This window comes from Carcharodon carcharias, chromosome 17 (genome assembly GCF_017639515.1).
Source record: "Carcharodon carcharias isolate sCarCar2 chromosome 17, sCarCar2.pri, whole genome shotgun sequence".
NCBI classification, from domain to species: Eukaryota; Metazoa; Chordata; class Chondrichthyes; order Lamniformes; family Lamnidae; genus Carcharodon; species Carcharodon carcharias.
In genome coordinates this window covers 31464924-31491726 of record NC_054483.1, presented here as the reverse complement: position 1 = coordinate 31491726, position 26803 = coordinate 31464924, and the positions used below count along the sequence as shown (strand labels likewise).

The 26803-nt window shown below is 45.2% G+C and overlaps 1 protein-coding gene across 3 annotated transcripts in view; it reads right to left on the bottom strand.

The window, feature by feature from the left end:
* Nucleotides 1-15138: 15138 nt before the first annotated feature.
* The window catches only part of LOC121289590 (transcription factor 7-like 2), a 123755-nt gene continuing 112090 nt past the window's right edge, over nt 15139-26803 (bottom strand). For all 3 annotated transcript variants that reach the window (XM_041209170.1, XM_041209168.1, XM_041209169.1), the window contains 5 exons: nt 23913-24038; nt 23268-23427; nt 22728-22835; nt 22339-22393; nt 15139-15928 (listed from right to left, as the gene is read on the bottom strand). In XM_041209170.1, the coding sequence (XP_041065104.1) occupies nt 15534-15928; nt 22339-22393; nt 22728-22835; nt 23268-23427; nt 23913-24038 (844 nt within the window). In that variant the 3' untranslated portion in view covers nt 15139-15533. The remainder of the gene's footprint in view (nt 15929-22338; nt 22394-22727; nt 22836-23267; nt 23428-23912; nt 24039-26803) is intronic.

Sequence of the window (26803 nt, the reverse complement as noted above, 5' to 3'; positions counted from 1 at the left end):
GGAAAAACAAAAGGAAGAAGGGAAGAAACAGAAAGGGGGTGGGGAAGGAGGAGGGAGCTTAAGACCTAAAGTTGTTGAATTCAATATTCAGTCCGGAAGGCTGTAAAGTGCCTAGTTGGAAGATGAGGTGTTGTTCTTCCAGTTTGCGTTGGGCTTCACTGGAACAATGCAGCAAGCCAAGGACATACATGCGGGCAAGAGAGCAGGGTGGAGTGTTAAAATGGCAAGCGACAGGGAGGTTTGGGTCATTCTTGCGGACAGACCGCAGGTGTTCTGCAAAGCGGTCGCCCAGTTTACGTTTGGTCTCTCCAATGTAGAGGAGACCACATTGGGAGCAACGAATGCAGTAGACTAAGTTGGGGGAAATGCAAGTGAAATGCTGCTTCACTTGAAAGGAGTGTTTGGGCCCTTGGACGGTGAGGAGAGAGGAAGTGAAGGGGCAGGTGTTACACCTTTTGCGTGGGCATGGGGTGGTGCCATAGGAGGGGGTTGAGGAATAGGGGGTGATGGAGGAGTGGACCAGGGTGTCCCGGAGGGAACAATCACTACGGAATGCCGATAGGGGGTGAAGAGAAGATGCGTTTGGTGGTGGTACCATGCTGGAGTTGGCGGAAATGGAGGAGGATGATCCTTTGAATAAGGAGGCTGGTGGGGTGATAAGTGAGGACAAGGGGGACCCTATCATGTTTCTGGGAGGGAGGAGAAGGTGTGAGGACGGATGCGTGGGAGATGGGCCGGACACGGTTGAGGGCCCTGACAACGAATGTGGGTGGAAAACCTCGGTTAAGGAAGAAGGAGGACATGTCAAAGGAACTGTTTTTGAAGGTAGCATCATCGGAACAGATGCAACGAGGCAAAGGAACTGAGAGAATGGGATGGAGTCCTTACAGGAAGCGGGGTGAGAGGAGCTGTAGTCGAGATAGCTGTGGGAGTCGGTAGGTTTGTAATGGATATTGGTGGACAGTCTATCACCAGAGATTGAGACAGAGAGGTCAAGGAAGGGAAGGGAAGTGTCAGAGATGGACCACGTGAAAATGATGGAGGGGTGGAGATTGGAAGCAAAATTAATACATTTTTCCAAGTCCCGACGAGAGCATGAAGCAGCACCGAAGTAATCATCGATGTACCGGAGAAAGAGTTGTGGAAGGGGGCCGGAGTAGGACTGGAACAATGAATGTTCCACATACCCCATAAAGAGACAGGCATAGCTGGGGCCCATGCGGGTACCCATAGCCACACCTTTTATTTGGAGGAAGTGAGAGGAGTTGAAGGAGAAATTGTTCAGTGTGAGAACAAGTTCAGCCAGACGGAGGGGAGTAGTGGTGGATGGGGATTGTTCGGGCCTCTGTTCGAGGAAGAAGCTAAGGGCCCTCAGACCATCCTGGTGGGGGATGGAGATGTAGAGGGATTGGACGTCCATGGTGAAGAGGAAGCGGTTGGGGCCAGGGAACTGGAAATTGTTGATGTGACGTAAGGTGTCAGAGGAATCACGGTTGTAGGTGGGAAGGGACTGGACAAGGGGAGAGAGAAGGGAGTCAAGATAACGAGAAATGAGTTCCATGGGGCAGGAGCAAGCTGAGACGATCAGTCTACCGGGACAGTTCTGTTTGTGGATTTTGGGTAGGAGGTAGAAGCGGGCCGTCCGAGGTTGGGCGACTATCAGGTTGGAAGCTGTGGGAGGAAGATCCCCAGAGGAGATGAGCTCTGTGACAGTCCTGGAAACAATGGCTTGATGTTCAGTGGTGGGGTCATGGTCCAGGGAGAGGTAGGAGGAAGTGTCTGCGAGTTGACGCTCAGCCTCCGCGAGGTAGAGGTCAGTGCGCCAGACAACAACAGCACCACCCTTGTCGGCAGGTTTGATGACAATGTCAGGGTTGGACCTGAGAGAATGGAGTGCAGTAAGTTCAGAGAGAGAGAGAGATTAGAATGGGTGAGAGGAGCAGAGAAATTGAGACGACTAATGTCGCGCTGACAGTTCTCAATGAAAAGATCAAGAGAAGGTAAGAATCCAGAGGGAGGGGTCCAGGTGGAGGGAGAATATTGGAGGTGGGTGAAAGGATCCGTTGAACAGGGAGAGGACTCCTGCCCAAAGAAGTGAGCCCGGAGACGAAGACGGCGGAAGAAGAGTTCAGCATCATGCCGAGCCCGAAATTCATTGAGGTGAGGGCGTAAGGGTATGAAACTAAGTCCTTTGCTGAGCACTGAACGTGCAGCATCGGAGAGGGGAAGGTCAGGGGGTATAGTGAATACACGGCTGGGGCTGGGATTGGAAGATGGGGTGGGGACGGAGGGACAGGCAGGGGTGGAGGGTCCTAGATGGGTGTTGGTGTCGATGAGTTGTTGGAGCTTGTGTTCCTTAGCACTTGAGAGAAAGAGAAAAAGTTTCTTGTTGAGGCGTTGGATGAGACGAAGAATAAAATGAAACTGGGGGCACGCAACAGATAAGATATTCAATGATCGAAACAGAGACTTTGGGTTTGGTGTTAGCAGTGCAGTATTTTGATATTTATGTTGCAAACAATTAATCAGAAAGAATTGTGTATACACTCCATAATCCTTTAAAGTTTCTGGAGAAATCTTGAGACAAAAGTGCAAGACTTTTCAGATGGAGACTATTATTACAACCATTTAATCTATGGATTATACATATTGCTGGAAGAGAAAATCTGTTCGCTGATGCATTATCAAGAGTTTGAAGCTTAAAAGAAAACTGGACATTTTTAAGACCCTGGACACTGAACTGGAGTGATATCTCTTGATACCAAGGACTTGTGTGTATATATATATAGTTATGTTATTGCATGCATCTGGTAACTTAGCAGTGTAATAAGTATAGTGGTTAATGTGAGATGGGTTATTAAAAAATGAAGCCCTCTTTTAGAATTATGACGGTTCATTTTCTGATAGGAAGAGGGATGTCATGAAGCTATTAATGTATATAATGTTATGATATTATGTTATAATGTTTGATATAAAAACCTCTCAAGAACTGGTAGTCTTATTCCTGAATTTAGAGCTGCAATTCAAAACATATCAATTGAACATATAGGTTATGACAATTGTTTAAAGTTTCCTTCTGGAATTTTAAATAACAGCCTTTACCACTACTGTGTCATAACATGGGGGCATCAACTTTTTACAATTTATATAAATGACTTGGATGAAGAGACCAAAGGTATGGTTGCTAAATTTGCTGATGACACAAAGATATGTAGGAAATTAAGTTGTGAAGAGGATATAAGAAGGCTACAAAGAGATATAGACAGGTTAACTGAATGTACAATAACCTGGCAAATGGAGTATAATGTGAGCAAATGTGAACTTGTCCATTTTGGCAAGAAGAACAAAAAAGCATATTATCTAAATGGTGAGAGATTGCAGAGCTGAGATGCAGAGGGATCCGAGTGTTCTAGTGCATGAATTGCAAAAGGTTCGTAATTAGGAAAAGTAATTAAGAAAGCTCATAGAATGTCATCACTTATTGCGAGAATTGATTACAAAAGTAGGGAAGTTATGCTTCAGTTGTACAGGACGCTGGTGAGACCACATCTGGAGTCCTGTGTAGAGTACTGGACTCCTTATTTAAGGAAAGATGTGTTGGAACAAGTTCAGAGAAGGTTTACTAGAATAATACAAGGAATGGGCGGGTTGTCTTAAGAAGAAAGGTTGGATGGGTTAGGCTTGTATTCACTCAGAAGTGATTTAATTGAAACCTTTAAGATTGTGAGGGGTCTTGACAGGGTGGATGTGGAGAGGATGTTTCCTCTTGTGGGAGAATCAACAACAAGGGGTCACTATATAAAAATAAGGGGTTGCTCATTTAAGACAGAGATGGGGAGAATTTTTTTCTCTCAGAGGGCTGAGTGTCTTTGGAACTCTTTTCCTCCAAAGGCGATGGAAGCAGAGTCTTTGAATATTTTTAAGGCAGAGCGAGATAGACTCTTGATAAACAACAGGATGAAAGGTTATTGGGGTAAGCGGGAATGTGGGGTTGAGGTTACAATCAGATCAGCCATGGTCTTAATGAAGGGCAAGTGACCTCCTCCTGCTCCTAATTTGAATGTTCATAACTTGCTGCCCACGCGGTTGGTGGAACTGGAGACAATCAATGATTCCGAAAAGGAAATTAGAGGGGCACTTTAAGGTAATAAACTTGCAGGGCTAGGGGAGATTGAGCTATGGAGTGGAGTGTTCCACCCGGAGCCAGTTTGGACTCGAATGGCCGAATTGTCGCCTTCTGTGTTGTAAATGATCCTCTGACTCCACAAGACAACTTTGCCAAGCAAAATACATCCTCCAAATGGCTAGAAGGAAGCGAGCCAACAACTCACTGATGCACAGGTAGAAAAGGGTCAACACTTCAACAAGCATGCCAAATCCTTGTATCGGTTGCCAAGAGAATCAACTGTGCCCATACAGGATTCAATCCTGAAAACCTGGAACCGAGCAAAGGGTAAAGATCACCTCCAAGATCATAGATGATCGTTACTGAAACTGGTAAACTGGTGCGAAGAAACAGAAGTAGTAAAGCAGAAGAAGTCATCAGTAACATAACTAACAAGCGTTGCAACAAGGACAACAACATCAACAAGTGACACAACATCAAGTACAACTCGGGCAACACCAGCAGCAGCATGCACAACGTGGCCATACAGCAATACAGTACTGCCAATTGAGAGAGATCAATCACAGCCAAATCCACAAAATGCAGGTACAACATTTGCATATTTGAGCAATACAGTAAATAATGTTTTTTGGGCAAACAAGCTGAAGAAGAGTCTTAAGCCATTCAGAATTACAAGCTTAATTATAAAAGCCTATGGTAATTTCTCTTTGGCGTAGAAATAATATACATAAAGAAAAACGTTAATGATTGGAAAAGTTATGTGGATATGAAGAGGCATGACAATATTTTTTTAAAAAGAAAAAGGTTGTTATATTCTTCCAAAATGATTTAGGAACCATTTTGTCATGTGCATATTTACATGTATATCCCTCGCTGAAACATCAATGCATCATTCTGCCACACACTGAGATCTGAAAAATATAGTCAATTAAAAGCTCCAGTGGCACAAAATGTGATTATTTCGACTTGTGGGAACCACATGCAGTAACATCCCCTGTACTGAGACTCAGTTTCCCCAGACAGACGGAATATCATCCTGTACAATATTCACTCCAACAAAACTTGTTATCAATTTGGAAAACCCCTTTTCTACTTTATCCTCTATTTATTAAGTCAATCATCTCGTATGCTCCTTTTTTAAAAAAATGGCCTTCTTACTCACTTGCTCTGTCCTCATTTAAGACAACACCAAATCACAGATATGAACAGACAGAAGGAAGTAATTTGGCTTATCACATCTGTGTCTTAAGTTTGAGTGTCTACCTCTCCTGCTCATTCATTTGACTCTACCTATTCGACCAAGCTCTGTGAGGCTCGGTGTCAAATTCTGTTTGATAACAATCCTGTGGACTGCCTTTGGAGGTGTTAGCACTTTTAGGGAGCTACAAATACAAGTTACTGTTGGAATTCTTTCATTTTCTTTCCCCACTTGTCACTCTGTATTTACTTAGTGCTCTCTCCACCTTATGACTGAAGATTTCCCACCACTTCTCCAACTCATTTGCTAAGTTTTCTGCAGTGAAGTCAAGCAAGAGCCCATGGGATCCAAGGCAAAGTGGCACATTGAATCCAAAATTAGCTGAGAGACAGGAAGCAGAGGGTGATGATAGAGGGATGTTTCTGTGACTGGAAGTCTGTTTCCAGTGGGGTTCTGCAGGGCTCAGTGCTGGTGTACATAAATGATTTGAACTTAAATGTAGGGGGTATGATCAAGAAGTTTGCGGATAACACAAAACTTGGTAGGGTGGTAAGTAGTGAGTAGGATAGCCGTAAACTGGTCAGGTGGGCAGGGCAGTGGCAAATGGATTTCAACCCAGAAAGGTGTGAGGTAATGCACATGGGGAGTGCTAACAAGGCAAGAGATTACACTCTGAATGATAGGACCCTGGAAAGTACAGAAGATCAGAGGGACCTTGGTGTCCATATCCACAGATCCCTGAGGGTAGCAGAGCAGGTAGATTAAGGTGGTTAAGGTGGCAAATGGGATACTTGCCTTTATTAGCCGAGGCATAGAATACAAGAGCAGGGAGGTTATGCTGGAACCGTATAAGACGCTGGTTAGGCCACAGCTGGAGTACTGCTTCCATTTCTGGTCACCACATTATATGAAGAATGTGATTGCAGTGGAGAGAGTGCAGAGGAGATTTACCAGGATGCTGCCTGAGTTGGAGGGTCTGAGCTATAAGGAAAGATTGGATAGGCTGGGGTTGTTTTCCTTAGAGCAGCGAGGTTTGAGAGGGGACCTGATAGAGGTGTATAAGATTATGAGGGGCATAGATAGGGTCAATAGGAAGGCACTTTTTCCATTAGCAAAGGATTCAAAAACCAGGGAGCATAGATTTAAGGTAAGAGGTAAAAAGCTAAGAGGGGAGTTGAGGAGAAATTTTTTCACCCACAAAGTCATGCATCAAGCCTTAATTCCAGTATCCCAGAGATATGGCAGATGTGATGATTCAAATTTTCTTCTGAACAAGGTCTGCCAACACATATTGAAGAAAAACATTTTGTAGCCACATTAACAAGTGCAGTTCAGTTCCCTGTGGCATCGCAACAACACCACCGAGTTAAACAGTACAACTGCATGTGCTCACATTTGGCAGCAAACGCAGCCTAAAAATAAACCATGGTCATTTGGGTCTGGAGTCACATACAGCTCCAGAATGGGCCATGATGCCAGGTTTCCCTCCCTAAAAGACATGTGAACCAGTTGGGTTTTTATGACGAAGAATTCAACAGCTTTACAGTCACTTTCCTGATCCCTGACTTTCAAAAGCGAATTCCAAGTCTCAAACTGCTCCGACGGGATGGTATTTCCGTCCCCCACGTTGTGAGTCAAGACTTCTTGTTTAACAGGACAGGTAACGAAACATTTGACTAAAGACGTGGGCTTTATAAAAGCCCTGAAAGGAGGAGTGAGAGGTGATGAGCTTGAGGAATGGAATTTCAGAACCCAGGCAAATGAAGACATGGTCATCAACAGTGCTGCAAATGAAGGACGGCCATTTCCCAGGCTGTACTTCCCAACCTTTTCTCCTTCCAGGTCTTTCTGCCTCAATGTCCATGAACCACTGCCTCTGACTTCTCACTCCCAACTCATATCGCTTCTGACCATTCTCCCTCCCTGGCCCCAATCCTGCTGATCCCAGCTGAACCATGCAGGCCTCTCCCCTGCTCTGAAGAAGAGTCATACAGACTCCAAACGTTAACTCTCTTTCTCTCTCCATAGATGCTGCCAGACCTGCTGAGTTTTTCCAGCATTTTCTGTTTATGTCTCTCCCCCCGCCCCCGCCCCCGCTCCCGCTCCGTGTCTTTCCCCATTCATGGTGACCTTGTTGATCCCAAGTCCCGGTTACCATGTTTCTCCTGATTCCATTTCACCAGCGACGCCGCCGCAGACTGAGTGCGCTGACGTCACGCCGGCCAGAAGCCTCAGGTGCGAAGCGGACCAATCAGAGCGTTCCAAGTGCGCATGTCCGTATAAATGGCGGGATTTGGGAGGAAGTGGGGTGTCCATCAGGTGTACTCGTGTATTGCCTGCTGCCCGTTCAAACTCCTTCCCACTGACACTTACCCTGTTTCTCTCTCCACCATGGCTGACATAGATATACTGAGTTTTTCCAGCACTTTGCTTTTATTCCTTCTGAGTGACAGGATACACGGAGAGGCAATTTAATCCCTCCAACCTGCCCCAAAGCTGCTGTCAGTGCTGATCTGGACCTCCTCCCCATCCGTCGACCTTTGCTCTAAATCTCTTAATGGAGCAGATAGAAACTAAAATCATCTTAAACACCTGGACTCAATCTTCTTTCATCAAAGAACGCAGGCGGTAAAAGGTGTAGGACCGTTTAGGGACCTAAAAGGGAATTTACAAATGGATGAAGGGGCCATGGTATTAAATGAATACTTTTCGTCTGCCTTTAACGAGGAGGTGGTTGCTACCCAGGCCATGGTGACAGACGAGGAAAGTCTGTCACAAGGAGGGTTCAAAATTGATAAGGAGGAAGTGTTGAAGAGACTGTCAGTACTTCAAGTTGACAAGGCACTAGGACCGGATGAGATGCATCCAAGGATATTGAAGGAAGTGAGAGTAGAAATTGCAGGGGCACTGGCCATAATCTTTCAGTCTTCCCTAGACTCAGGGAAGGTGCCAGAGGACTGGAGAATTGCAAACATTACACCCTTGTTCAAAAAAGGTTGTAAGAATAAGCCCAGCAATTATAGACCAGTCAGTTTAACTTCAGTGGTGGGCAAAGTTCTAGAAACAATTATTTGGGTTAGAATTAGTAGTCGTGGAAAAGTATAGGCTGATTAGGAAGAGCCAGCATGGATTCTAAAGTGTAAATTGTGTTTAACTAACTTGGAGCTTTTTGAAGAGGTAACAGAAAAGGTTGATGAGGGTAATACTGTTGATGTAGACTTTCAAAAAGTATTTGACACAGTGCCAAACAACACTTGTGAGAAAAGTTATTGCTCATGGAATAAAAGGGACAGTAGCAATGTGGATACAAAATTAGCTGAAAAATAGGAAGCAGAGAGTAATGGACAATGGAAATTTTTCACGCTGGAGAAAGGTTTGCAGTGGAGTTCCCCATTGGGACTCTTGCTTTCTCTGATATCTATTAATGATCTAGGTCATGGTGTGCAGGGGACAATTTCAGAGTTTGTGACTGAAACGAAGCTTGGGAGTGTTGTGAACTGGGAGGAGGATGATGTAGAACTTCAAGAGGACATAGACAAGTTGGTGGAATGGGCAGGTAGGTGGCAGATGTAGTTCAATGTGGAGAAGTGTGAGGTGATGCATTTTAGTAGGAAGAAAATGGGCAGACAATATAAAATGAGGTAAAATTTTGAAGGGGGTGCAGGAGCAGAAAGACCTGGATGTATATGTGCATAGATCATTGAAGGTGGCAGGACAGGTGGAGAGAGCAGTTAATAAAGCATATGGTAGCCTGGGCTTTAGTAATAGAGGCATAGAGTACAAGACCAGGGAGGTTATGCTGAATTTATATAAACCACTCATGAGACTTCAGCTGGAATATTTTGTAGAGTTCTGAATGCCACACTATAGGAAGGATATGAACGCATTGGAGAGAGTGCAGAAGAGGATGAGAAACTTCAGCTATGAGGATAGATTGTAGAGGTTCAGACTGTTCTCCTTGAGAGAAGAAGAGGAGATTTGATAGAGATGTTCAAAATCATGAGGGGGCTGGACAGAGTAGATAGGGAAAATCTATTCCTGCTCATAAAAGCATTAAAATTGATAGGGCACAAAATATTTGCAAAACGATACACAAAAGAATGTGATATAAGAAAAAACTTTTCCACACAACGAGTGGTTTGGGTCTGGAATGCATTGCCTGGAAGTGTGGTGGAGGCAGGTTCAATCGAGGCTTTCAAGAGGGCATGAGATGATTATTTGAATAGAAACAATGTGCAGGGGGGAACGAATCGAGGCTTTCAAGAGGGCATGAGATGATTATTTGAATAGAAACAATGTACAGGGGGGAATGGGGAAAAGGCAGGACAATGTCACTAAGTCATAATGCTCATTTGGAGAACCAGTGCAGACACAATGGGCCAATCTGTGAATAAAAGCCAAGTCTGGAATCTGTCCTCATAACTTAACTCTTCATCCTGACATCATTCTGATGAACCTGCAATGTATTCCCTCTTATTTATCATATCTTTCCAGAGGTGCTGTGTCTAGAACTGAATGCAATGGGGCTATCCCCGACCAGATCAGGGTGGACTCCTTAAAACTCAAATAGCTCACTATTGCAGATGGAAAAAGAACTTCCAGCTTCTTTTTAATGTTGCAATCTATCTTCTTAAACCCCTCACTCCACAAGACCACCTGGCAATTCAAAAGAAACTTTATTCAGAGAGGTGACAATGAAGAACTTGCTACCACAGAGAGTGGTTTAAGCAAATAGTTCAGATGCATTTCAGGGGAGGTGAGACAAGTGTCTGAGGGAGAAGGGGACAAATGGTGCTAATGATAGATTTAAGTGAGGAAAGATGGGAGGAGGCTCATGTGGACCATAAACACCTGAACACCGGCCTGAACTAGTTGGGCCAAATGGTCTGTTTCTGTATTGTATAATCCAACGTAAACATATGTAATAAGTGCGAGGAGCTTATGGACATCTTTGTCATTCAGAGCAGTTTTTCTCCAATCTTACCAATAACTTGGATTAAGGAATGGAGTTATAAAACTCTAGGTTTGCTGATGACACCCCATTAGGAGGTGCAATAAATTGGAGGGGGACATTAACAGATGTGAGCAGAACTATGGAAGATGGGGTTCAATTTGGGGAAATCTGTGTGCATGAACTTTGAATTCAAGAAATATAGGTCAGGGTGACTGGAAACTTTGGAGAAGCAGAGAGATTTAGGTGGCTTGGTACAAAAATCATTAAAAATTGGTAGACAGGTCGAAAGAGAAATTAAAAACTCTAATACAATGTTGGTCTTTATATCCAAAGGGTTGGGATACAAAGGGGTGAAGGTTCTGCATCAGTTTTGTAAATCCCTGGTTCGCATAGCAACTTATATTTACATAGCATCATTAACGTAATGAACCGTCCCAAGGTGCTTCGCAGGAGTATTCAAAAACAAAGTATGATCCCGAGTCATGTAAGGAGATATTAAGAGGTGACCAAAAGCTTGGCCTGTGAGCTAGGTTTGAAGGAATGCCTTAAAGGAGGAAAGTGAGGTAGTGGGGTGCAGGGAGGGAATTTCACAGACTTTGGCAGAGGCCATCAGTGGTGGACTGATTAAAATCAGGAATGCACAAGAGGCCAGTATTGGAGGACCGCAGAAATTGCAGAAGAATGGAGGAGATTACAGAGACAAAGAGGATTGAGACCGTGGAGAGATTTCTTCAAAACAAGGATGAAAGTTTAAAAACCAAGACGTTGCTTAGCTGGGAACCAACATAGGTCAGTGAGCACAGGGTGAGTGATGGGTGAACAGGATTTGGGGGAGTTCAAATACAATCAATCAGCAAAGGGCCAAAAAATCAGAGACTGAAATAGCCATTTTCATCTAATCAATCAAATTGGTGAGGCAGAGAACTGATGTTGGACGGATTGAACTGCGTGGTCGCCGAACATCTTTCCCAGCTCTCCCTCCCATCCAAGTCCCATACTCACACCAACCATATCACACCGACACATCACTCCCCCTCCCCTCCCATCCTTATCCTCCTCTTCCAATCCCCTGTCCCTCACCAGCCTCCCACATTCCTTCCATCCCCTCACCGACCATTTCAGGTTTGAGTCTTGATTGTTCTTGGCTTTAAGCACCAGGTCCCTGGGGTCTCTTTACCGTAGAAAAAACACAAAAATTCTTCTCGATTCTGGGCCAATGAGCTGCTTTGATCTGTTCCCCCAGTGTGTCCATAACTTGGATCCAAAACTGCAGTTGTCAACTCAAGATTGTCTCATTGTCTGGAAATCAGTTAGAACACGCAAGGGTTAATTCACGTGTAAAATGATAATCAGGAACCTGTGACTTAGTCTGATGCCAAACATTACAGGGAGAGAGGAAATGCCAGAAACAACAGCATCCATTTAAGCACACACTTTGCACTAACTCAGCATAAGAGCAAGTAGTGATGCACTCGGATCAGACAGGACTCCAGCGCTCAGAGGTGGAACTGAATTCTCTAACAAGTATATTCTGGATTTTATATGTGTTTATATTTGTCATGAAGCGAGAACAAGACCCAAAATGCTGGACTGAAGGAAACCAATCATATGGTCCAAGTGAGGACTGCTGGCTCAGGAGTTGCTTCTGAGAGCTCTAACAAATCAGGGCATTGATCATGAATGCTTCTCTGCTTTTCTGGGATCCAGAATATCTCATTTGAATATCAGGTCACATTGGAGTCGATGTAACAATCTCGCAGCCGTCAGAAACCAATCCAATTATCTTGTTTCTCTCCACCCTCCCCAAATAAGACACAGTGCTCAAAGTGTGTCTGGAAGTATCAGCATTCAATACAAGCTGTTACTTTCGAGGACTTGTGTTTGATCCCTGGACCCAGAGAGTCTAAGATCCGATTTGCCCTTTTCCCAGGACATGTTGATGGTTTAGTTTTGCACTTAGCTTCCACCAACCCACCACAATCCCATGATTTCCTGTGGACTGTTCCTCTGCAGTGTTTTCTTATCTCATTTCCTACGTGCTATTCCCCACATTAAAGAACATCCCCCACATTTGCCCAGTCAATCAACTTGACCACAAACATTTACTCACTATTCATGGCTGCTGTCACTTGACTCTCTACAAATGCTGAGACCCTTCCTTCAAATAGTTACTGTACACTGTCTCATTAACATTTCCTCACTGTATCCAGAAGTTACCTGCAGATGTATCTTTGCCTGTGGATTTCACCCCGCCTCATGCACTCTCAATTGGACTAGTTATTCATCTGTAACATTTCCTTGGAATCCATGAGTCTTCAACTCATGGTGCAATTTTCTCGGACTTCTCTCCCTTGGTTCATTCAATTAACTTACCTCCTTCTTTACTGGTGATGTCCCTCATAGAGAAGGCAGGTTTGTCACATGAGAAAACACCTGTTAAACCATAGGGACTGTCTCTTATTCTCTGCTGCTTCTTACCCCTCAGTCAAGGATGTAAACTCTCCCGCTGCCACCCATAAGATTGGGGAGTTGGTTTCTCCATATCCCTAATGTTCTTTCATAGTGAGAGAAGATCCCAATATCCCAGACCACCCCCACCAACCACTCCAAATTCTGAAGGGTCATTCCAGAATGTCCCTTCCATTTTTGGTCTCATGACATACCAACTCCGGTTGAATGTACTCCTGGGATGTTTCATCACATGACATCTCACCTCCAAATCGCACCATCTGATAAAAGATCCTGCCTCCATCAACCCCATTGATCCCCCAGCCCCAAAATTCTCAATACCATTTGCAATATAAAAATCTTCAAAAAAAAAAATTTCTTTTTCAAAGACACAAATGTTTTTTTTTTCTCTCAGTGATGCCAGGGCTGCCCACAAACTAACTCTGGGGCTTGGAGAGCAAAAGGAAGCTCAATTTTATTCAAAGAATCTTCATTTTCTCCCCCCCCCCCCACCCCCGACCCTCCAAAATTTACATGTGTTGGTTCTGTTTATTTACACATCTCAAACACGGAAGAACATTCTGGAAACTTCTGTTTCCAAAAGCAGAAATATGCTAAACATAAATCTGTAAAAAACCCCTAAATACAAAGAATTTTTCATGTACAATGTTTATGCAGTAAAATTTTTACATTTTTTAAAACGAGGCAAATTTTAAAAAAGAGACGGAGGGAATACTGCAGATGGGAAGTGGAGGCGTGGATATGAGACGGAGGGAATACTGCAGATGGGAAGTGGAGGCGTGGATATGAGACGGAGGGAATATTGCAGATGGGAAGTGAAGGCGTGGATATGAGACGGAGGAATACTGCAGATGGGAAGTGGAGGTGTGGATATGAGTCGGAGGGAAACTGCAGATGAGAAGTGGAGACATGGATATGAGATGTAGGGATACTGCATTGGGAAGTGGAGGCATGGATATGAGATGTAGGGATACTGCAGGTGGGAAGTGGAGGCGTGGATATGAGACGGAAGGATACTTAAGATGGGAAGTGGAGGCGTGGATATGAGACAGAAGGATACTTTAGATGGGAAGTGGAGGCGTGGATATGAGACGAAGAGATACTACAGATGGGGAGTGGATGCGTGGATATGAGACTGAGGGATACTGCAGATGGGAAGTGGAGGCATGGATATGAGACGGAGGGATACTACAGATGGGAAGTTGAGGCATGGATATGAGTCGGAGGGATACTACAGATGGGAAGTGGAGGCGTGGATATGAGTCGGAGGGATACTGCAGATGGGAAGTGGAGGCATGGATATGAGACGGAGGGTTACTGCAGAAGGGAAGTGGAGGTGTGGATATGCCAACATGCAGCTGAATGGAACAGGTTGGGTCTGTTTGAGCGTATTCCCCGAGGTTGGGATCTGTTTGGACCTATTTCCCCAATGTCCTCCTCACTGGTGAACTATCTCAAAATCAAATTCCATACTCAAATCAAGAGAGAAACACATTCTCCTTTTGGATTGACCAGTCTTGGCACTGTGCCATCCAAAATCGCAAATGATGGCAGCCCTCCTGTCACAGCAACGACTTTCAATGGGATCTGGTGCCCTGTCCTTTCCTCAGCAAATATTCTGTCAGCATCAAAAGCATGAATGGGCCATTTGACGACAGGATCAGTGCACCTTGAACAACATCGCTGCAGAGGGGCATTTCTTTCACCCAAGACCTAGGAGCAACACAAGGGTCATCACAGGTGAAGACCAGAATTGGTCTGCTCTTCCCAGCAGCACACAGGGCAGCCTGACTCCCCAATGAAGCTATCAACAAAGTTCTATCTCAGCCAGAAACTTTTGATTAAAAACCCCACTTGCTCATCAAACTCTTATCCTTTTAAAACCAAGGATCTGTGATGCCAGCTTTGGCAGAGGAGCTACCCACCTTCTGTAGGATAGATGTTGAATTTTCTTTTGTCCAGAATGATTCATGGACTGAATTCTACAACCTACATCCATCATTGGACAGGGAACAGCTCCTGAAGTTTCCTCAAGTCTCCCCTCCCTGTCAAGCATCAAGACTAGCATTACCCAGCTAGGAAACTGCTCCCAGCAGGGGTAGGGGGGGCTGGCAGTTTCAGTGGTACCATGATTGTCTCACTTGTTTGTGCATCCATCACCTGCCCCACCAAACCCCTGCTCTGCAGTAAGGCTCAGATGAAACCAGTTCAGGGTTTGGGTCCCTCCACCTCTCGAAATCCTGACTGACTTGTGATCAGGAGCCCAGGCCATTATCCAACTCTGCTCAATAACCTCCCACCTACCCCCATATCTCCTCTGCCCCACCTGACCAATACTGTGAACCTGCCCCATCCCCGCCCAAACTATTTTTCCCAACCTCCCACCCGCCCAGCCCCTGGGCAGTGTCAGCCTTTTCCATGAAGAGGCCAATGTCTGCCAGAGCTCCAGTGAGATCTGGGAATTCAGCCATCTCTCCCTGACCCCTGATGAAACCTGATCCCCACACTCAGGTAAGGCGGGAGTTCAAAGGGCACCTCCACCAATAATGTTGAACTCAAGAATTGAAACTGAGCTGGTTCAAACAGAGAAAGAGAGAGAGAAAGACCCCCCGTAGTCAGCGGAACACCTCACTTGCACCTCACTTCACCCCCTCCCTCCAGCTGCATCAACTGAAAAATATATTTACAGGTTTCAGTATCAGAATTGGGTCAAATATTGACCAGCAAAGAACATCTTTTAAAAACTCTCTGGGAGGATGCGGGTCTGAGATACGGGCTGTACACGGTCACTCCACAGATTTGGTCACGAGGGACAATGGCTGCGTCTGCATGGCAGGTACAGCGTGTTGGGAATGTGTAGCGGCCTCCACTGATGAGGGAGGAGTCAACAAGAAAGTGGGGATGGCAGTGTAGGAGAGCTGCCGTGCACTGGCAGGTGAGGGGCTACTCTCGGTAAGGCCGGAAGCTGGGGTAATAGAGGATGGGGCGCTCAGCTTTGTGCTGAGTGACAGGGGCTGAGCTTGCTCGGAGGCTGGGGGATCTGGCAGTAGCTGCAGAGTGGACGGCGAAGGTGGTGAGTCCAAGATGCTGCCGCTGGCAGAGACAGGTGGGGCGCTGCTCTCATCTGCCCGCAGGTACTGGACACACTTCAGCCTCCGACGGGACACTGGCAAGGAGAGATCTAAAAGAGAAGAAACAATCATCAGAGTGAGACAAGAAATTGAGGAAGTCACAGCGAAATACACAGTACCTGCCTTTCACACCATCACCCACTCCACACTCACAGCAATTGTACATCCCACTGGATGGCTAACTGAGGAGGTAGCAAAGGAGGGAAATAGAGTCCCAGTGATGCAGTCCCTGGGGGTTGGGAGGGATGGAATCCCAGCGGCACAGCCTGTGGGACTCCGCAGAGACAACATAAAACTGAAAGCAAAAGCTCATCAAATTGCAAATAAAATCAGATCCTAACCAATGGTAAACATACAAAGAAGTGTAAAAGGTGAGAAATATCAAAGGAATATCAAAATCAAAAAAAAAATTACAACTATGATCATAAAAATAGAGTAGTCAGGAGCAGTGCAGGCCCTTTGAAAATTGATATGTAAATCAAAGAAATGGTAGACCTGCTAATTGATTAATTTGCATTAGTATTTACAGCAAAGAGGTCAGCTTGCCAGATATCCTAAGGAAACTAAGATTGATTCAAGGGCAGGTTATTAGCAAAATTAACAAAATAAGTTCTGAAGAAAATACTGCGCTAAAAAAACAACAAATCTCCAGGATCAAATAGTTTCCATCTCAGCGATTTAAACTAAGTAATTGCAAAGTTGGTTGGGATCAAATGGAGATTTGATAGATTGTGACAGGCTTGGATCAGGTAATCAAAGATGTTCCCATTCACTGATGGTGCAAAGACGAGGGAACACAGGTGTAAGGTTTTGGGCAAGAGATGCAGGGGGACGTGAAGAAGAACTCTACGCAATGAGTAGCCATGACCTGGGACTTGATGCCTATGAGGGTGGTGGTAGCGGAGATGATCAATAATTTCAAAAGGAAATCAGATGGGCACTTGAGGGAAATAAACTTGCAGATCTACAAAGATAAAGCAATGGAATGGGATTGACTGGACAGCTCTACACAGAGGTGACATGGATTGGATCAGCCAAATGGCCTCCTTCTGTGCTGTGACTCCAGGTGGGGAAATTGCTGACACTCTAACTAAAGCTTCTCCGCTTTGAGGACTTAAATGGGAAAATTACACATGTCACTATGCTATTTAATAATGGTGAGCAACGAAAACCAGGGAATTATAGACCAGTTAGCCAAACATCTGTTGTCAAGAAAATATTAGAATCTGTAGTTAAGGATAGGGGGACAGACAGCTTGAAATTTTTCAGCAGATCAGAGAGAACCTACATGGATTTGAAAAGTGTAGGTCATTCCTGTTAAATCTAACTGAATTTTTTGAAGAGGTGATTAAAGTAGTGGACAAGTGAATGTCTCTGGATGTTATTTATATGGACTTCCAGAAGGCAATTGATAAAATCCGTCGGAAGGAACCATTTGCTTAAGTTGAAACCCATGGAAGTGAAGACAAATTATTGACCTGGCTCAGAGATTGGCTGAGTGGCAGGAAACAAAGAGGGGTCATGGGGAGGTTCTCCAAATGGTAGGGTGTGACTGGTGGTGTCCAACAAGGATCTGCGTTGGGGCCTCAACTATTGACTGTATTTTATAAACTTAGATGATGTGATAGAAAGCCACATACCAAATTGTCTGATGTCACAATGATAGGCAGCATTGCAAACAGTGTAGATGCAAGCATGAAATTAGATATGTTGATAGAATAAGTGAATAGGCAAAACTGGCACATGGACTTCCATGTAGGCACATGTGGTCTGCCTATAGAGATCATTAAAATGTTCTGAATAGGTACAGAAGGAATTGGAAAAGTGAATGGAATGCTGGCCTTTACATCCAGAGGAACAGAATACAAGGCCATAGATGTCATGCTGCAGCAGTTCAAAGCCCTGGTTAGACAACACCTGGAGCAACGGCAGAAGTTTGGGCACCACATCTTCAGAAGGATATCTTGGCCTGGAGAGACTGGAACAGAAGTTTACTCAAATGTTACTTGGTTAAGAGGAGAGACTACACAAATTACAGTCATAATCCCTGGAGTTTAGAAGGTTCAGGAGCAATTTAATCAAAGTTTTCAAAATATTAAGAGGTATATATAGGGTAAACAGAGGGAAGTAGTCTAAAAGTTAAGAGCCAGACCTTTTAGGAGTGTAATTAGAAAATACTTCTTCACACAATTTGGAATGCTCTCCGCAAATGGCAATTGATGCAGGATCAATTGTTAACTTTAAAACTGAGATAGTTTAATTTTTGTTAAACAAAGGTATTTAGAGATATGGGGCAAAAATGAATAGATGGAGTTAGATTCCAGATCAGCTATGATTTCGTTGAACATCAAACAGGCTCCAAGTGCTAAATGCCCTGGGAGTCCTGAACATCGACCCCGGACCCCATGAAGTCTCATGGCACCAGGTCAAACATGGGCAAGGAAACATCCTGCTGATTACCACCTACCACCTCTGCCCACGACCACCCCCCACCTCAGTTGATGAATCAGTACTCCTCCATGTTGAACACCACTTGAAGGAAGCACTGAGGTTGGCAAGGGCACAGAATGTACCGTGGGCGGCGGACTTCAATGTCCATCATCAAGAGTAGCTCGATAGCACCACTACTGACAGAGCTGGCCGAGTCCTAAAGGACATAACTGCTAGACTGGGTCTGCGGCAGGGGGTGAGGGAACCAAGAGAGAGAAACATACTTGACGTCATCCTCACCAACAGAAGAATCTATCGGTCGGTGGGACCATCGCACATTCCTCGTGGAGATGAGGTTCCTGTGTTCGTATTAAGGATACCCTCCATCGTGTTGTGTGGCACTATCCCTGTGCTATGTAGGATAGATTTCAAACAGATCTAGCAACTCAAGACTGGGCAACCATAAGGCGCTGTGGGCCATCAGCAGCAGCAGAATTGTACTCGAACCCAATCTGTAACCTCATGGCCCGGCATATCCCCCACTCTACCATTACCACCAAGCCAGGAGCTCAACCTTGGTTCAATGAAGAGTGCAGGAAGGCATGCCAGGAGGAGAACCAGGCATAACAAAAAATAAGGTGTCAGCCTGGTGAAGCTACAACACAGGACTACTTGCGTAGCTAACAGCAGAAGCAGTAAGTCATATTCAGAGCTAAGTGATTCGCAACCAATGGATCAAATCTAAGCTCTGCAGTCATGCCACATCCAGTCATGAACAGTGGTGGACGATTGAACAGTTCACTAGACGGGGAGGGTCCGCAAATAGCCCCATCCTCAATGACGAGGGAGCCCAGCACATCAGAGCAAAAGATAAAGTTAAAGTATTTGCAACAATCCTCAGCCAGAAGTGCCAAGTGGTTGATCCATCCTGGCCTCCTCCTCCAGTCTCCAGCATCACAGATGCTAATCTTCAGCCAATTCAATTCACTCCAAGTGATATGGCTGAAGACACTGGATACTGCAAAGACTATGGCAATATTCTGGCAAAAGCACTAAAGACTTGTGCTCCAGAATTTGCATGACCAGAGTCAAGCTGTTCCAGTGCAGCTACAGCACTGGCGTTCCATACAACCGGAGAATGTGTCGGTTCACGGATTCCCAAGAGGCCTGTGTCTTTTGTGGCCTTGTGGAGTCCACGCACCACACTTATGTAGGTTGTTGTAGCTGCATGTCCTTTTTTGTTTCTCGAAAAACCTTTTATTGTTGTTTTGTTTGCACTTCAGTCCCACGCTCCTGATCTCTGAGCACCCAGTGCAGTGAGGGGTGTGGAGGGAGGAGGACCTCCTCATGAACCTGCTCCTGGGCCTGGCCAAGTTGGCCATTAACAGGTCCAGGCAACGGGTGATCGGGGGTGGTGGGAGGGTGTTGGCCGACCCGACGGTCTGCCTCTCTTTCGCAGCCGGGTGTCCCTGGAAAGGGAGCATGTGGTGTCCGCCAGCACCATCAAGGCCTTCTGTGTTCAGTGGGCACCGCGGGGACTGGGGTGTTTTATCACATTGTGATTTAATGTAGGCAAGTTTCCTCTAAATTTTGTCTTTTATTTTTGCTGTTTCCCTTTAAGGGGCTGCCTTTTACTTTGTCCCTTGATTTGTTAAGTAGCTTATTTGGTTTTGACTCGAAAGAGTTACAATGCTGGCATCTACCCAGCTATGTGGAAAATTGTCCCGGTGTGTCCTGTACACAAAAAATAGGACAAATCCAACCCAGCCAATTACCACCCCATCAGTTATACTCTCATATATCAGCAAAGTGATGGTAGGTGTTATCAACGGTGCTATCAAGCAGCATCAGCTTAACAATGACCTGCTCACTGGCACTCATTTTGGGTTCTCTCAGGGTCACTCAGCTCCTGACTTCATTACAGCCAAACATGGACAAAAGAGCTGAACTCCTGAGGTGAGATGAGAGTGACTGCCCCTGACAATCAAGGCAGCACTTGACCGAGTCAAAGGAGCCCTAGCAAAACGAGTCAATGGGAATCAGGGGAAAAGTCTTCACCAGTTGGAGTCATACCTAGCACAAAGGAAGATGGTTGTGGTTGATGGAGGTCAATAATGTCAGTTCTTGGACATCACTGCTGGAGTTCCTCAGGGTAGTGTCCTTGGTCCAACCATCTTCAGCTACTTCATCAACGACCTTTCTTCCATTGTAAGCCCAGAAGTAGGGATGATTGCACAATGTTCAGCACCATTTGCAACTGCTCAGATACTGAAGCAGTCAATGTCCAAATGCAGCAAGACCTGGACAATATCCAGGCTTGGACTGACAAGTGGCAAGAAACATTCACGCCACACAAGTGCCAGGCAATGACCATCTCCAACAAGAAAGAATCTAACCATCGCCCCTTGACATTCAATGACATTACTTTTGCTGAATCCCTCACAATCAACATCCTGGGGGTTACCATTGACCAGAAACTGAACTGGACTAGCCATATAAATACTGTGGCTGCAAGAGCAGGTCAGAGGCTAAGAATTCTGCAGCAAGTAACTCACCTCCTGACTCCCCAAAGACTACCCACTGTCTACAAGGCATAAGTCAGGAGTGTGATGGAATACTCTCCACTTGCCTGGATGAGTGCAGCTCCAATAGCACTCAAGATGCTTGACACCATCCAGGACAAAGCAGCCGGCTTGATTGGCATCCCATCCACAAACATTCACTCCCTCCACCACTGATGTACAGTAGCAGCAGTGTGTACCATCTATAAGATGCACTGCAGAAACTCACCATGCCTTCTGGGACAGCACCTTCCAAACCCACAACTGCTACCATCAAGAAGAACAAGGGCAGCAGATATATGGGAACACCACCACCTCAACTTTCCACTCCAAGCCACTCACCATTTGACTTGGAAATATATCGCTGTTCCTTCACTGTCACTGGGTCAAAATTCTGGAACTCCCTCCCTAAAAGCACTGTGAGTGTACCTATGCTACATGGACTGCAGTAGTTCAAGAAAGCAGCTCGCCACCACCTTCTTAAGCGCAACTGAGATAGGCAATAAATGCTAGCCTAGCCAGCGATGCCCATATCCCATGAATGAAGAAAGAAATACATGCTCGATCTGAACTTCACTGCCAATACTTGGGGAGTGCTGCAACACCTGACGGACATTACTCAGGGAGCACTGCACTGTTGGAGGGTCAGTATTGAGGGAGCACTGAACTGTTGGAGGGGCATCACTCATGTGGGTTCATTGTAGAGGGTCAGTAACTGAGGGTGGGACCGTACTTTTTGTTCCCTCTTGTCTTTGGAAATGCACAGATGCAACCTATATTTTGAAGAGGTTTTATCCGTCAAGATATTCGTGGGGGTGGTGTCGGGGGCTACGCTGAGGGAGCAACGTCCAAGGTCCTTTATTGCAGATGAGACATTAAACTGCGGCTCACCAGCCCTTTCATGTGGGTGTGAAGGATCTTACAGCCATTATTGGAAGAGCAAGGGAGTTCTCTCCAGTTGTCCAAGTCAACATTTATCCCTCTACCAACATCACTAGAACACATAATTTTATCTGACTGCTGTGGTGGCATTTTCTGCGTACAAATTGGCTCCCATGGTTTCTACATTACAACAGTGATTACATTTCAAGGAGTACTTCATTGGTTTTGGGCCATCCTGAGGGTGTAAAAGCTCCAAAATAAACAGGAGTCCTTCCCTCAATCAATCAGTTAAGGCTTTGACTTCTAAGGCTCTCGGTGGAATCCCTGGAGTTTTGCCATCACCCAACCACACCCACAATGCTCATTCACACTATTCACCCCTGATCTGCTCAGGAATTGAAACATGGCCCACGTCAGGGAGATGCAGAGGGAGGAAACTGTGTCAAGCAGAAATCCCTCACACAGCACTGGCTTCCTGAAGCTCTGACATCCAACTGACCCCAAAAACACACACACACACACACGTGACACAGCAGAGCTAGACAACCGGGCTTCGATCACACACACACCACGCACACACACCTCACCTCGACTGTCTGTCTCTGCCTGCTGCTTGTCCCGTTTCCTCTTCTTCCTCTTCCCCTGTCAAACAGATACTTCAGAGTCAGTGCTTCCCTTCCACAATCAACATAAAACAGTGAGATGTGGGGCATGGCAAGGAAAAAATAATGCTCTAACAGTCAGGAGATGGTTAGAACACTGATGACTGTCCTGGTGCAGCTGGCCTGAACTCACCTAGCCTCTCCTTGGCTCTGTCCAGCTGGTACCTTGTAAGACTGGTGGTGGTGGGGGGGTGGTGGTGGGGGGGGGGTCCCCCCAGTCTCACACACCCTCCAAATTAAATCACATTCCCCCAGCCTCTCCCCACTCCCATGGTCAATGGGCTGTGCTTGCTCAACCCACGCTGGATACTCACATAATTGTCCCGTGCTGACCACCCAGGATACAGCTGAGAGTGGAGTTGTCGTTCCTTCCTTGCGAGTTCGTAATATTTCGACTGCTCTTCTCTAGTCAAAGCATGCCACTGTCAGGAGATACAATGAGAGAGTTCACCTGCAGCAAGTGTAGGAGACAATTCACCCCCATCCCTCCCAACTAAAGCATATCCCATCCACCCCAGCCTCATACAGCCAGAGTCCGAGCAAGGCAGCTTCCAATGAAGATATTTTCTGGAATCCATTTCAATCAGGATCCTGCTCCAGGTTCAAGCCAATACAAGCTGAACAACAACTTGTGTTTATAGGGCACCTTTAATTTTGTAAAATGTCACAAGGCACTTCACAGGAACTATTATCAAACAGGAAATGGAAATTATCTGCAGAACATGTTAAAATGATATTAATGTGATAATGTGGAGAGATTGACTAGAAGACAACTGCAGTGGGTCCAGAATCAGTACAGGTTCTGCAGCCAGCCTCCATCGTAATACATGAGGCCCACCCTGGCCCTGACTAACCTTGCGTCCCAGGATCTGGTTAATGGCAGCACTTTCTTTCAGTGTACACTCCGCCACCACTTTAGCCCGCATCTCCTTCATGTACAACATGAAAGCGTTCAGTGGCTTCTTGATGTGAGGCTTCCTCTTCTCATCTTCCTTCTTCACCACCAGGGGCTTCCTGAAATAAACACACGGTTCACATCAAGAAGAGCTGACCAAGACAGGAGACACTGGATGTGGAGGTGCATACATACAACACACTCCTTCCAATGCTAACCTCAATCCGCACTTCCTGTACTTCACTCATGGGAGCAGGGCCAAGTTCATTGAACGCAATCCCAATGGAGCACACTCCTTTCCATTCACTCCCGCTGTGCAGAATCCCAATGGACTAAACCCCCTTCCCATTGGGACCAATACATGATCCAATATCTCAGGAAATCTGTGCCAGGAAATGAATCTTCTTTTCATAGTATGTCCACCATCATGGAGGTGAAGTTTTAAGCCATTTTCCACACCTTGACCCTGAACCATCACCCCTACCCTCCACCCCACCTCCCGATGAACTCCGAAATCAGAGCCAATTGATACAACATGCAAATTATTCCATTTACTGCTTAACGTCCAAAACTTAGAGCAGTAAGAAAGGAATGGCATACTCACGAGGCATCGTTGGGGCTGGGCTGGTTATGAAGCCGTTCCTGTTTGATACCTGTTGTCACTATGGCTGGATGAGGAATTCCAGTTGCATGTGAAGCATGTGGTGCTGGGGCCATGTGAGGAGAAAACCTTCAAAGAAGCAGCATCAGTCAAGAAAGTAGGCAAACAAAGAACTCTGCCAGGCAACTGAAGCAGCACCCTCAATTGCTAAGTGCAACGCTTACTCAATTGGAAATTCCAATATAATCTGGTCAATATCAAGGCATGGGTGAACCAAACCTTCAATCAACTGAACAATGGGAAGACCAAAACTATCTTAGCTCCTGCTTTAAAAGCTCTGTAGCTTTGTCCAACCCTCCACTCTAATCCCACATCTGCCCAGTCACTGTGAAATCATGTTTGACAAATTTGGACTTCTTTGTGGATGTAAAAAACACGGTGGATAAAGGGGAACCAATAGATGTAGTGCATTTGAATTTCCAAAAGGTGCCACATAAAAGGTTACTACACAAGCTAAGAGCTCATGTTGGGGGTAGTGTGTCAGCATGTATTGAGGAATGACTAACAGGAAACAGGGTCTGGATAAACGGATCATTTTCAAGCTGGCAAACTGTAACTACTAGTGTGCCACAGGGACCAGTGCTCGGACATCAACTATTTACAATCTACATTAATGACTTGAATGAAAGGACCAGCTGTACTGTAGCCAAATTTGATGATGCTATAAAAATAAGTAGGAATATAAACTGTGAGGAGGTCACAAAAAGTTTGCAAGTAGATATAGTTAAGCGAGTGGGCAAAAATTTTGCAGACGGAGTACAATTGGGAAAATGTGAGGTTGTTCACTTCAGCAAGAACAATAGAAAAGCAGAATATTATTTAAATGGAGCAAGTGGTTCAGAGGGATCTGGGTGTCCTGGTACATCAATCACAAAATGTTAGCATGCAGGTACAGCAAGTAATGAGGAAGGCAAAGAGAACATTGGCCTTGACTGCAAGGGGGATGGAGTATACTGTAAGAAAGTCTTACTACAACTGTACAGGGCATTGGTGAAACTCAGCTAGAGTACAGCATACAGTTTTGGCCTCCTGACTTGCATTAGAACCAGTCCAGAGAAGATTCACTGGGCTGGTTCCTGGGATGATGGGTATGTCTTATGAGCAAATGTTGAGCAGGTTGGACCTACACTCATTGGAGTTTAGGAGAATAAGAGCTGATCTTATGGTAACATATAAGATTCTGAGGGGGCTTGACAAGGATAGATTCCAGAGGATGTTACCCGTTATGGGGGAATCAAGGCCTAAGGGGCACAGTTTCAAATTAATGGACTTCTCATTTAAGATTGAGACGAGGAGGAATTTCTCTGAGGGTCATTATTTTTTGGAATTCTCTTCCCCGGAGAGCAATGGAGGCTGGGTCCTTGAATATATTCAAATCTAAGTTAGATAGACTTTTGATCTACAAGGGAGTCCAGGGTTATGGTGGGCAGTCAGAAAAGTGGAGTTCAGACCAAAGTCAACCAGTCATGATCATACTGACGAGTGGAGCAGGCTCAAGGAGCCGAATGGCTTACTCCTGCTCCTATTTCTTACGATCCTATGATCCGTCAGGCTGAAAGCCCACATCAGAATGCCAAGCCTCACATTCTACCAAACTGAAAGATCAAGTCGGAATTTGCGTCCCTTTAGCCCTTTTCAGGACCCTAGGATGACCCAAAGCACTTCACAGTCAATTAAGTATTTTTTGGAGTGCAGTCACAGGAACATGGAACAGGAGTCGACCATTCAGCCCCTGAAGTCCGATTCACCGTTCCATGAGATCATGGCTGATCTGTATCTTATCTCCATTCACTGGCCAGCAAAAATCTTCTGACGTTAGATTTGAAGCCCATTGAGAAAGCATCAATGGCTTTTTGTGGGAGACAGTTCCAAACATCTCCCACCCTGGGTATGACAAGAAGTGTTTCCAAACTTCTGAATGGTCTGGCTCAGATTTAAGGTTATTGCATCTCTACCAGCAAAACATGTTTCTCTCTACCTATCCTACTCACTCCTTCAAAATCTTAAAAATCATATCACCCCAGAACCTTCCATTCTAGTACATGTAATTCTCCTCTCAAGGGCAGTTCAGATGGGCAACAAATGCTGGCCTTGCTAGTGACAGTCACATCCCATAAAAGAAAAAAAAAACTTCACTCTTGGCACGTTGGTAACATTCTGGTGAATTTGTGCTGCCCTCCTTCTAAGGTCAATGTCTCCTTTCTAAGTTGCAGTGGCCAGAACTGTCCACAGTACTCCAGGTGTGGTCTAACCAGAAACTGAACAGCTGCAGTAAAACTCCATCCTTTTTATATTCTAACTCCTTAGATAGAAAGGCTAGCATGTCACAAGCTTTTCGGATTATTTTCTGTGGCTGACCAGTATAATATATCTGTGTACATGGGTCCCTCAATCTCTTTGGATCTCCACTTTTCCTAACTTTTCATCATTTGAATACTACTCGGATCTTTTTACTTTACTCCAACGGATGATCTCACACTTGCCTGTGTTGAAATCCAGCTGCCACTGTTTCATCCACTCAATCTACTCATGTCTCTTCTCTCCACTTTGTATACCGCCAATCCTTCTGTCATCACCAAACTTGGAAATATAGCTTTCTATTCTTTTATCTAAGTGGTTAATAAATCAATCCTTTTGGGGCATCACAAGTCACTTCCTTTCAATTCAAATCTATACCCATGGTCTCTAATTTCTGCCTTTTTCACCTAGCCAGGTTAATCATTTATCTTCAATTTCACGAGTTTTAATTTGACGTTACAGTCTCTTATGCGGAACAGACTTTGAAGGTGGGGGCAGGATGGGGCGGTGAGGGGGCAGTGGAGCTGCACTAGACC